At 37.1% G+C, this 13589-nt stretch overlaps 1 protein-coding gene across 1 annotated transcript in view; it reads right to left on the bottom strand.

Moving 5' to 3' along the window:
* The window catches only part of Ctnna1 (catenin alpha 1), a 123042-nt gene that overhangs the window by 61494 nt on the left and 47959 nt on the right, over window positions 1–13589 (bottom strand). Inside the window, exons 6-7 of the mRNA XM_028762672.1 lie at window positions 12114–12383; window positions 9464–9667 (exon numbers count right to left, since the gene is read on the bottom strand). Of these exons, the coding sequence (XP_028618505.1) occupies window positions 9464–9667; window positions 12114–12383 (474 nt within the window). The remainder of the gene's footprint in view (window positions 1–9463; window positions 9668–12113; window positions 12384–13589) is intronic.

A 13589-nucleotide genomic window follows, 5' to 3' on the forward strand; every position in this document is an offset into this window, starting at 1 on the left:
AGCAGCTATTCTTACAGAGTATTTTAAGATTTGTTTCTACTTATAAAATTCTTGCTGTCTTCTACAGTAGAAATGAACAAACTCATATAACAAAGTTTTAGAATTGCTAAATATTGCAAAGGAAGCTTCCAATCCTAACCAATACTTCCATCAAAGAAGTGGGTTTAGCAAAGTTGACAGGATGGCAGCTTCGGTGTGCTGAATAGCACCAAACTTTACTAAATAGTATTAGCCTACGAAGTCCCATAGGTATATCACAAAGACCAGACAGGGCCTGTAGAACTAGCTGAAAATCCAGGCTGTTGGTAGACAAAGTACCAACGTACTACCTTTGGGACAAAAGAGTAAACCCACCACCTTTGCTATATACTTTTAGTTTTATTTTTTTGAGACAGGGTTTCTCTGTCGTGAAACTTTCTTTGGAAGACCAGAGATGAGGCTTTCTGTCTACCAAGTGCTGGGATTAAATGTGTGTGGCACCACGTCTGGCTCACTACACACTGTTTACAAGTCCTTCAGGTTCCAGTAAACACCAGAATTTCAATCCAAATCTCAAGACTCACTCTCTTTGCACCCTCTCAAATCCAGATATGAAGCTAAGTAAGCCCTTTTCACAGCTCTCAGACTCTTATACTCAACCTCTAGGTGAATTATATACACAATTTTCTATTAAGAACTAACATTTAAAAATATGGTAATTGGCTCAATAGGTAAAGGTAGGTAGTAAACAAGCCTAGAAACCTGAACTCAATCCCTAGAACCTACAAAAAGAGAATCAAAGCTATAAAGTTGACCTTTAACCTCTATATGCATGTAGACATACACATATGCATGTGCACATGTACATGCATACACACATACACCTATATACAAAGTCCTAATTTTTAATAAAATATTCTAAAGGCAAACAATTTACATTTTAAAAATACACTTGTTTCACAAAGGAGACAATGTATAAATGAAAATTAGTCAGCCTGACTTCTATTTCTCAATTCATGAACTATTATATTTATTTATGTATTAGTGTGTATATCTATGTAGGGCATGCTCTTGCCACAGTGTGGTGTGGAGGTCAGAGAACAACCTACGGGAGTAGCCTGTTCTCTTCTTTCACTGTGTGAGTTCTTGTAAAAATTTTTAATCCCGACCCAGGGTTTCTACCCTGCCATGACCATTTAGTATCCAGAGAAAAGACACATACAACCTTTAAATTTACAATGAGCCTTAAAACAGCGTAAGAGCTAAACAGGTATCTACTTTCTATACTACTAGAGTCTACTTTCCTACCTATAGCCCCGAGTTATTACTTACTACATTTCCTATGGGCTGCTCTTAACTCCAATGGGCCAGCCCTTGAGACCCATGTTTATACAGCTCATCTAACCCAGTGGCTTCTTCTGCCTTCTGCACCTTCTTCTCATGGTCCCCCCCCACAGCCCCCCAAAACTAAACCCCACCTGTCTCTTTTGCACAGCTACTGACTGTTGGCATCTTTATTTACTAATCAGAAATAATTTAAGGGCAGGCTCACGTGAGTCCACATGCAGACTCCAAGTCTTGGGGGTCCAATATTAGTATTAGAATACAAGCAGCATCAGACCAACCTGACACAGGTTCCAGAGACCAAAATCAGGTCTTTAGGCTTGTCAGCAGGCACCTTTACCTTCTGAGCCATCTTCAACTATTTTTGCCCTGATATGAACAGTTTTTGATTCAGCAACTTCTAACTCAGCATTTGTATAATTTAAGTAAAATATCTACCAAAATCTATAGGCTATTACTGTACTCAAAACAAAGTTAAACCAATTTTGCACACAATACAGGCTTTAAAAACTACTTCTGTCTGTAATAACAGCATGGATAATGTTCAAAATGGAAAAAAAAATCTCTATTTATACAGGATAGACAAATTGCCTGAATTCCTGTAGAAAATGCTATTAGTCATCACACAAGACAGATTCAATCGAACCCATTGAGCTCTGCCTGCCTCTGCCTCCCAAGTACTTCAAGCTTTGATATTTTTTCATATGATATTGAAACTTGGGTTTTCATATATATAAACAATTCATTTCTTCAGGTCTACCAACAACTAAATAAAAACACATTAAAGTCCATAAATAAGTTTGAAATGTCTCCTATGCAAAAAGATCTACATAACAACAAATATTCACCCTTTTTTGTGTTTGTTTTGTTTTTTAAAAGAAGAGTCGCATCACATAGCTTCACCTGGCCTGAAACTCAATGTATAACCAGATTGGTATCGAACTCACAGAGATCTGCCTGCCTCTGTCTTCCAAGCTATTGGATTAAAAGCACATGCCACCATACTTCATTCAAATATCTACTTTTATATCATTTTTATTCTTATGTGTGTGCATGTATGCATGGGAAGGGGATGTTAGTGCCTCTGTTTGTGCACATGGAAACAAGAGAAGGATGTCAGATGTTTTCCTCCATCACTTTCCACCTTATTTTTTGAGACGGGTTCTCTCACTGTATCTAAAGTTCACCATTTCAGCTAACTTGGCTAGTCATTAAGTTTTCAGGATTTACTTGTCTCCACATCCCAATGCTGGGACTACAGGCAAAGCATGGTCATGCTTAACTTTCACAGTGATGCCAGAGACCTAGAATCAGGTCCTCTTGCTTGCACAGCCAAATGCTCTTATCCACAGAGCCATCTCTCACACCCCATAACCAACTTTATTTTGTTGCATTTGCCTTGCTTGGGTTTCAAAAAGTAGAAACAAGCTCCAAGTCCAACTGTAGTGATCTTAACACGGCCTTAAGGAATGTTAGACATTCTTTTCCTTCGCCCACATTAAATACACACACCCTAAAACTGTTGATTCACCGGATTCTTGGCTGCCAAAAAAAAAGTAGACTAGTTTTAGTGTTTGACATTTCCTTTTGGCAGTCATTAGTGCTTAATGTGTCACGTCTAGAGGATAAATGAAATTGTTTCCTTCATTTCTACTTCTGCAGCTCATTTTCTTGGACCTCAGAAAATGTATTAAAGACTAAATCTACCATAGACAAAAGCTGACATAATATAATAACAATGATGATCAAAATACCTCTCTATGACCCTCTATTCACTAGAGTCTGAGTCAGTCCTAGCTTCTTACAAAGTACTTTCTACAGAGAGGCAAATTAAAAATAAAAAAATAAAAAACCCTCAGAGATTTACTAAAGTCTCTTGATCTTGATGTTTGTTGGTGAGCTTACCTAGTAGCATGAGAAAAAAAAAAAGAGTATTAGCCAGTTGCTTGTAAATAGTCTTAATTCCTACTAATCCACATAGCTGCTGTTACTTGCTAACTAATCACCCTAATTATTCCTGAGTCCATTATTATCTCTCTTCCCAATATCCACCCTTTTTTTCTTTTTTCTTTCCTTTTTGTTTTTTTTGTTTTTCGAGACAGGGTTTCTCTGTGTAGCCCTGGCTGTCCTGGAACTCACTCTGTAGAGCAGGCTGGCGTCGAACTCAGAAATCCGCCTGCCTCTGCCTCCCAAGTGCTGGGATTAAAGGCGTGCACCACCACCGCCCGGCAAGTGATACTTTTCTTAACTCTTCCCAAATATATCTTAGTCAGGGTTTCTAGTGCTTTGATAAAACATCATGACCAAAAGTACCCTGGGGAGGAAAGGGTTATTTCAGCTTAAATGCCCAATTTTTTACCAGTAATATAGCATTTTTTTTCCTCTCCACCTTCCACTCCCTGTATAGCTTGGTCTAGCCTGGTACTCGCTATATAAACCAGGCTGGCCTCAATCTCGGTGATCCACTTGTCTGCCTCCCAAACTCTGAGATTAAATATAACTCAAGGGAAAAGTATTCCAACGGTGAACTCAGAGTTAAGTTTAAAGAGTAATTAGCAAGGAAGTCATGGCATGTGATGACACAATGGATTATACTTCACTGGTTAATATAAACTGCAATAACAAAACCAGAAATTAGAATATATGTAACTATAATACCACAGCAGAAGGCTAATTGTTCTAACATATCTGAAAATAAAACTTGGAAATAAAACTTGCAAGACAACTTATTGGTCAGATGATACTTTAACATAAAGCAAACTTCAAAAGGACATTTACCTTATAAGCTTCCAAATCACCCCATTATAAAAAGGCCTTACATCCATTTTTTGAGAATGACCAAAGAAAAATAATCATTCTTTGGGTCAATATAGCAAATGTTCCACTTTTAAAGAAAAAAGCTACCTAGTGATTAGCATGCAGTACTCATTAGCAATCATCAGAGGTGACCACAGACATCCCAAAATCAACAAAAAAATGAGGATGCACACTCAGAAAGGAAAAATATTATACTCTGCAAACTTTTTCTAATTTTGCATCATGATAAAATGTGTCAACCGTGTCCATTTTCAAGAAAATAAGCCAGAAGTCAGAGTTGGAAACATCCCAACAGACAAGCATCTATATCAGTTCTGGGGAAGAATTTTGAAACAGTAGAACTGGCACTGCCTGCCATAAAACATCTAAACAAGAATCTCTAAATATATATATTTTAGGAACAGGGAGAGGGACACGCAACCCTAAAGGACAAAGAAAAAATACACACTATTGCTAGCTTGAACCCAGGCCAAAAAAAAAAAAATCCATCCCAGCCCCATCGTCCTATAAGACCACTTTGAAAGTCGAGGCAGGAGGATCACAAGTTCAATGTTCAAGGTCATCTTTTCCTACATCAAACTCTATTTAAAGAAAAGAAAACCATAATCTTAACATGTATTTACTACCTTAAGCCTCTACGATACCTCACTATTCAAAACAAATTTTAGATGAATAACAAAAAAAATTAGTAGAGTTAAACTAATATAGTCAACTAAATTAGTTATATAGTTATACTATAATACTAGTATAGTTATCATATCTATATAGATAGATAGATTGCATATTTGTGTGTTGTGATTGGGACTCACTATGTACTTGGACTGGCCGAGAACTTACTAGGTTGTCCAAGTGGGTCTCAAATTTGTGATCTGTCTGTCTCCATCTCTAAGGTGCTGGGATACCAAGTGTGAAACACAATAACGATCAAGGTTTTAGTTTTAGATATGTCATATATGGGTATTATGGATAAAATAAATAGGTTGCCTCCTAAAACCACAAATTTGTGATATTCAAACAATCATATTATTTTAAATAAATCATTAGCAATATATGACAGCTTTAGCCAAAGGTTAAAGCTACCTTGAACCAAAGTGAAGGAGAAAGAACATGAGCCCAGACACAAAAGATACATCTATAATACAACTCCAATACCTAAGGATCATTGCATAATAGGGGTCAGAAAAACTGTAAGAGTCAGAGAAATAGGGAGTTTGCTACAAGCTTGTGTCTCCTAGGAATGTCATAAGCTACACCCATAAAATATCACCAACATGACTCTATAACGTGAGCTGAACAAAGACAATTACAATAGACATGTTAAACCAAATAGGGTAAAGTGCATAAGGCTTCAACCTACTCAAAGAATTACAGGTAACTAAGGAATTCTAAGAGCTGGGGAAAATCTTACCTAGGAAAGAATACACCAGGTGGTTATACCAAATGGTCAATCCTGAACGCGCGCACACACACATGAGAGGGAGAAAGCTAAAGTGATTCCAGGGAAAAAATTTGCAAAGTTGAGAAGGGATTGATATCCAAACTGAGTGTTTCCCCTTACTACAGTACAAAGTAAATATTAACTGCATTATATTCATACATTCAACACCACATTTAAAAATGTTATGCCTGATATATTAGCATAATCAAGGTACCTCAATATATGTATAGTTCAATTAAAAAACATGGCCAGTTACAGTGTTCTTCTTTTGAGAGCTTTTTGCTTTTGTTTTTGTTGGGGGGGGGGGGTTCGAGACAGGGTTTCTCTGTGTAGCCCTGACTGTCCTGGAACTTACTCTGTAGACCAGGCTGGCCTCAAACTCAGAAATCCACCTGCCTCTGCCTCCCAAGTGCTGGGATTAAAGGTGTGTGCCACCACTGCCCGGCTTCTTCTGAGATCTTACAACTAACCATGTTCAATGTTATAGAACAAAAACAAGTAAGGATTGGAGAGCTTGGAACTCACCAGTTTAAAACACTTGCTTCTCTTGGAGAGGACTTGGAATTAATCCTCATCACTCACACTGTGACTTATAACTCCAGGTCCACAAGATCTGATGCCCTCTTGCTGATCTCCACAGATAGCAGGGACATGGGGAGTACAAAGAAATATATGCAGGCACAACACTCAGACATATAAAATCACAATATATATATTATACCTAGGGGAGCTGGGAAGATGGGTCAGAACCAAGAGCACTTGTTCTTACAGAAGTTCAATCCCAGCACCCACATGATGACTCACAACCACCCTTAACTCTAGTTCAAGGGGGCCTTGAGCCCTCATATAACCAGAGGGTACAAGGCACATACATGATACGGACATACATGAAAACGAAACATTTGTAACACACACTCACACGTATCCTTAAGAAACATCTTAGTTGGGCACAGTGGTAGCTCACATCTATAATTCCAATACTGCTCCTGGAGGCTGAGGTGGGAAGATGGCCTGTGTTGGAGGCCAGCTTGGGCAACATGCGGTGAAACTAACTAATAACAAAGGAGAAGGAAGAAGACAGGCAGACAGGCAAACACAGATGCCCTTACTGTCTTTAGCCTAACACAGGCCTATAACCTATAACTTCAGTTCTAAGCATAAGGAAATAAATAAAAGGTACAATGGCTATTATGTATGATTACTATATCATTCTGGAGACTCACCCAACTTAGCTGGTTGGTTATTCAATTAGAGTTATGTAACAGAAATAATATGCAAGTCAGAAATATATACCATGTATAGACTTCAATTTTCTATCTCTCAAGTTCAATAAAGAACAAGTAAAATTAAAACTTGTTTTTATTCTTTTCTCATACATCTCACCTGCAGTTTTATAAAAATACAACTTAAGACATTTTATTTATTTTGATGCTTATTAATGAACTACTTTACATTCTTTTTTGCAAATCTATTTGAAATCTAGTGTTCAGTTTATAGATACATTATAGTTACCTAAATATCACCTGTCAGATTTCAAGTACTCTATGGCTATATGATGAATGGCTAACAGAAGAAAAACCCACAAACCCAGAGCTTTGTAAGCTGACAGCATACAAGCCCTCATCCAGTCATATGACCATAAGACTGCTCAAGACAAAACCAAATGGATGTCATTTCAAAAACTGAGTATCCTTTATGTCCTCAACATTCATTGTGTTAAGCTAACTTTACAACAAACTGTAAATCCTACTTAAACAAGTATTTTGTGCTTATATCCAGAACCAAGAATTAAGGTATAAGAAAAATTTTTTTCTTATGAGACAGGGTTTTACAATACAGCCTAGATAGGTCTCACACTCAGTCCTCTATCAGCCTCCTGAGTGTTAAGATTGATTACAAGCATGCACAGCCATACCAGGCTTAATTACTTTCAATCCACTTACTTTGAAACCCTCAAAGATTATGACACTCATCCAAAGCTGTTTTTCTTTCCCTAGAACCTCCATATCCGGTGCCACTTTAGACTGATACACGAGAAGCAAAATAAATTGAGCCACAATCACCAGATTTTATTTCAGTATAACTGAGCAGACACTTGTAAAGCCACAGGATACATTCTAGAACCTTCTCCTGCCATGCATCTGTGGCATTTTCATATATGGTGGAGGCAGCCATATTAATTTTACATCAATATCATTTATGGCCTGTAGAGTGAGTGAACTAAAGACTAGACTACCTAACCTTCCATTCCTTCAAACCATGAAGTAAACAGGAGCATTAAAGGTGCTGGCCTCCTTGCCCTTAGATAAGCTTTTAATTAGGAAATTTGGTTTTCATTTAAGTAATTAAATTTGACCTCATTCTGCTGTAAGATATCACTTTCACTAATTATCTACTTCAGAATACTGACATTCCTGAAGTACACACACGTACACACATGTACACGTACACACACACACACACACACACACACACACACACACACACACACACACACTGTAAGATCTGTAAGAGTGGTTTCCTCCTGACAACCACACTACATACTTCTACATAACTTTCAGCACTACACACAACAGCAGATGATCTATATGTACACTCTGGTTCATGACTCCTACATTATCAAATACTCCTCAACCTATACACTTCATATTTTTTAATGTTTAAGTACAGATAAGCATTTTTAATGCATCCTATATTTCCACAGTGATTTAACTTCTAATCTCATTTTTCTTAGGTAGACCATCAAAATGTGGCAATGACTTAAAATAGCATGCTTCCCTAGCTTCACAATATGGTTGAATTAATAAAATCAGAAAGGCATTCATCTTCCACCCTAGAAACACTACCATGGCTCACCATTACCCTAAAGACATGCAAGTGAACAAAACAAGATGCATAGCAAAGAACATATGAGCAAAAAAAAAATCTTTATTTTATTTTTAGTATCTTTATTTGGAAAAGAACTAAATAAGCAAAACAAACAAAAAACAAAAAAAACCTAATTTGTTTCAGTGTTTCACCCTTTAAAATACTTTTATTATTAAAAAATAGTAAATTGTATTAATAGTTAATGAAACAGTTCTCTATTGTACAGAGTAACAATATCTTCACTATATAAAGTCCTCAAGGATGAAGTCATTCCTGCTCAGCACACCACAGTCAAGATTCAGATCTATTGTTACTTACACAAAGTAATATCAGCATGGGGCAGCCAGCCCAGTTAGGAATAGAATCCTTTAAGATACTTCTATTTATTTATTCCTTCCTTAGAACAGCAAAATACTGGGCACTAGTCTAAATTACAGTAAACTTAAGCTAGAACTACGTTATTGAGTGACAGAGTATAAAGGAAGAACAAGGCACATAAAGAGAAAAACCAACAGGCATGGCGTTTTCTATGGTTAAAAAGAGGCAAACAGCAAATTGTATAATACTGCTTTCTTTCTGATTTTTTTTCTTATGTACATGTGCATGCATGTGCACATGTATGTAGAAGCCTCTAGTGTTTTCTTCAGTTGTTCTCAATATTATCTTTTTACACAGGTCTCTTACTGAGCTAGGAGCTCAAAGATTTGGCTAGACTCGCTGGCCAAGACACAGGTACCTATCCACCTGCCTCCACCCAGTTCTGGGATTATAAGCAACCACCACACTGCCTAGCTTTTTAAAAATAAAGACCTAAATTCAAGTCACCTGCGTGTATGGCAAGACTTTACCAACTGAGACAACTCCCCAGCACCTCATACAGATAAAGCACCCACACAATGAATGAATGAATGAATGAATGAATGAATGAATGAATGAATGAATGAATATGAGGGGGTACCATCAGTTATAAAAAAATTCCTCAGAAATCATAGTTCCAAGAGAAATTCTGGCACTTACATTGCCCATGTATTCTGATAGCAGGTCCTGTAGAGCCTGGCGGACAGCATTACACTCTGCCACGATGCGCTCACGCCGGTCATCACGTGTGCAGGATGAGTCAGCCATCAGGGCAGCTCCACTAATAATGCTTTCCAGGCGCTCCTCCAGTGAAGGCCTAAAGCGCTCCTCGCTGAAGCTCAAGGGGTCCACAATGATTTGTTTCTACAGAAAAAGTGTTACTAAAGTTAATACTCATTTCTGTTTACTCAGTTATTCAAAAGGCAAGGAAAGTAGTGATCAGGAATATCAAGATGTAATCCTAACAGCAAAGGCCATCCCATGTAAGTGACCTGTCATCCCAGGTCAGTGATTACTTCGCAAAGAGGGCACTATTAACCAAGCAGAGCCAGAAAACAGAATGATATCACAAATACAAACAGTGTTATGTTCACACTACTTTTCCTATACATCTAAAGGTTAGCCTGCAGAATATTGGTTATTAAAATTGTCAAATGATAACTGCAAGAAAAATAGAAACTCTATGTGTAGTATATAGCTGCTACAAGACAGAACTGTTTGACCATAAACAATTTAAACAACTAAAGTACTAACTTTTCCTCTTAAAGAAATGTATTTATAATGAACTTATAATCAGCTAGATACATGCTCATTAAATACAACTGACTTTCATACCAATAAATGTCTATGCAAATATTTGGGCTTTAATTTTTAATTTTCTTTCTTAATAATTTCAACTTAAATGCCAATTTTTTTCTGCCAAAAGCTTGGTATTTTTCAGTGAGTAAACATTTCTCCCTTTCTTTCCAAAGAAACTTCAATTTTGAAAGTGATCGTGTAACACCTTCAGTTAACTATTAGATTACATTTTAGCTGACCATTTTTCTTGCTAGATTTGGTCATTAAAGGATTTCTCTGATCAAGGTTGAATACAGGGCTGGAGATGTAGCTGATTAGTAGAGCATGTGCCTAACCATGTGCAGGCCCTGCATTCAATCTCCAACACTGCCGAGTCCCAGAGGAGACAACACAGTATCTTCTTTGACAATAGATGAAAACAAATGGTAGTAGACTTTACCACTACCCCAGAACTATTAGAGATCAGTTGGTGCAGACCCCTTATCTTACAAATAACAAAACTGTGACCCTAGTCTACCACTCAATTCAGTGCAAACACGCTCCTTACTACCTTGAAAAAACAAATACCTAATATTATCAAATTTGATGCAGAAGAAAACAATGGTACCAACATGTTACAAGACATATCCTGACAACCATAACGGTCATTTTATGGTTAATTCTATGGGATAAGAACTAGAGGCCAAATTCTGTGGTGATTTGCCTAGCATGGATGATTCCTTGAGTTTAATTTTCTGCAATACAAAAAGTAAAACTCCTGGATAAACACTTAATTTCAATATCAAGGTCTTTAAGTACTACCTTCTCTTCCTATGCTTTATGAATAGGCCTGATCAGTGCACATCAGCAAGATCTAACTACCCAAGCACAAGATACAAGCATCAAAGAAAACAAAAACCTCTGCAGAAAACAAAAAACATGCCATCACACTGATGCCATACTTCACATTTCAACTATGAAAGATGATATCTACCTATAACTTTTCTCTAACACAGTTAAAACAAAGAATTACAGGACATGGTGGCACATGCCTTTAATCCCAACAGATCTGTGTGAGTTCGAGACCAGCCAAGGCTACACAGAGAAAATCAACCCCTTCTCTGTCCGTCCGTCCATCCCTCCCTCCCTATACACACATACACACACATATACACACACACACACACACACACACACACACACACACACACACACACGCCCTCAAAGAGAGTCATGATGACACATTGGAAGGCTGAGGTAAAATAAATGGGTTGAAGGCTAGCCTAGGCTACATAGCCAGACCCAGTTTCAAAAAAAGAAGAAAAAGAACAACAACTTAAAGTGCTGCCATCTACTGGAGGCCACAACTCACTCAGGGTTAAAATTTAAAACAAAGTCCAACACATTAATTAATGTGGGGACAAAGGAGACATATCATACACACGAGAGAGATATAGGCACCAAACATAAAAGCATTATGATAAAAAAAAATAATTTTAAATCTTTTTCAATGTGGTTTAACTTCTTTGTTCATGGCTCAAAGGAAATTTAAAAAAATAAAATAAAAACCCAGAAATCTACCTTGGCAGTCAGGTAAGATTAGGGTGACAGCAGTATGATTTATCTCCATCTCTCACTAGACCATGAGTTCCCCAGAGACAAAGCCTACATACACTTTGCTTCTGTACCTATCACAGGTCCATTTGCCAGATGGTAAAAATCCTAGTTGGAATGAGCCAGACTCAGTCTCAGTAAGAACCATATTAAAAGGAAAAAAGAACCATGCAAGGAAACACAAACTGCATAAAAGAATCCTGAAGTTTAACCACACAAGGAGAGAGAGAGAAAAAATGCTTTAAGCCAAGTTACAATAAAGTAAACTTATGAGTCAAAACAATTTCTTTCTACTTAGATAACAAATTTAATTGGAAAATGGGCTTTTCATCACCAGTCTTGATCATATTTCCCCAGGAACCAGTTATCTTTTGACAGTTGGTGAAGAGCCCAAACTTTCCTCCCAAATATAACTTACATCAAAGTTGTTGAGAGCATATGCCAGCTCTCCACCACCGCCACCCTGGTGCTGGGAGGCGTCATCTGATGCAGTAGCCTGGGCTGCGTTAGAAATTCCTGTGACGGCCTGTTGCAGCTGCTTGTATATCAAGTCCCGGTTGGCCTTATAGGCTGCAACATCAGGGTGTTGTAGGCACGCCTGGGATGCGGTATAGAGGATTGGCACATTTTTCTGCAGGATTCCTCTAGCTGCAGCCATCTGATCACGATGGCCCACATCTTTCAGTTCCTAAAAAAAAAAAATAAGATAAAATAATTGAAGGGTTCTTTACAAAGGTTCTATTCATATCAAGACACATCTGCATTAATGTAGCCTGAAAGGTGATCACAAAGGAAGTTACAAAGCTAAGTAAGGAAGGACAGAGGTCTGCAGTCACAAGCCTTGACTTGAATCTCCTAGCCTACCTTTTCCTGGCCATTTATTGTATCCTAACTGTAAATTTTGTGTTAGTTTCTCCTGTAAAGCAGATACAATATTATAGCTCATTTAGCATTTTGAGGAATAAAATGGGATAACACATACACAGCACCTAGCACTAAATAGGGAGTAAAATACATGTTACAATATAAAACTGTTTAACATCTTCATCAAGTCCATAGAACTAGAACATGTATGTGTACCTATTCCAACCAAATAGAAAGTACATATAGACATATTTAAATGGAAAAACATGAGGGTTTAAGTTACCTTAGTTTTACAAGAATTTTATGAAACTGGGAACACAATACCATGTGTGTATGAACTTTGCAAACCAACTAGGTAAGTATATGATCAGCTATTCTCATAGGTATACAACACTTCCTCCTCATTTTCATACCCCAAAGACCATGCTAGATTACAAAACTATGCACTTCTCACAAAGTAAGATCAGTCAGTTTACTGGCCATAAAGGTCACAAGGTGGAGGGACGTGTGCTCCATGATTGCAAGTGAAAATATCCTTATCATTTCTTCTACCCCAAAATTACAAGAATATGAGGTTGCTGACGTTATTCTAACTAGTGACATCTAGAACACAGAGAAGGATGGATGTGTTAAGTGTTAAGTACACAGAAGACAGAAAGGAAATACTGCTGGCATCTAGTCATTACTGAAATTTAAAGACACAGGAGTCTTTAATAAATGTGGATCATTACTAGAGAGGAAGAATTACCCTAAACTCAAAGTCTGCTCCAACACCACTTAGCATGTGAACATAAAAGTCCAGTATTAGTATCACTAACTGAATATTAGAATACAGATTTAAATATTTTTAAGATTAGTATTACATGTATAAACTATAAGAAAATTTAAATAATGTAGAAAAGTCAATTATTTAAAAAGTCTGAGTTAGCTATTTAATGGCTCATTTCTATAGATGACATATATATACACATATATACATACATATGCACATACATATATATAATTTAATTTTTATCTTATGTACATTAGT

This window comes from Grammomys surdaster, unplaced genomic scaffold (genome assembly GCF_004785775.1).
Source record: "Grammomys surdaster isolate TR1022 unplaced genomic scaffold, NIH_TR_1.0 135, whole genome shotgun sequence".
Taxonomy (NCBI): domain Eukaryota; kingdom Metazoa; phylum Chordata; class Mammalia; order Rodentia; family Muridae; genus Grammomys; species Grammomys surdaster.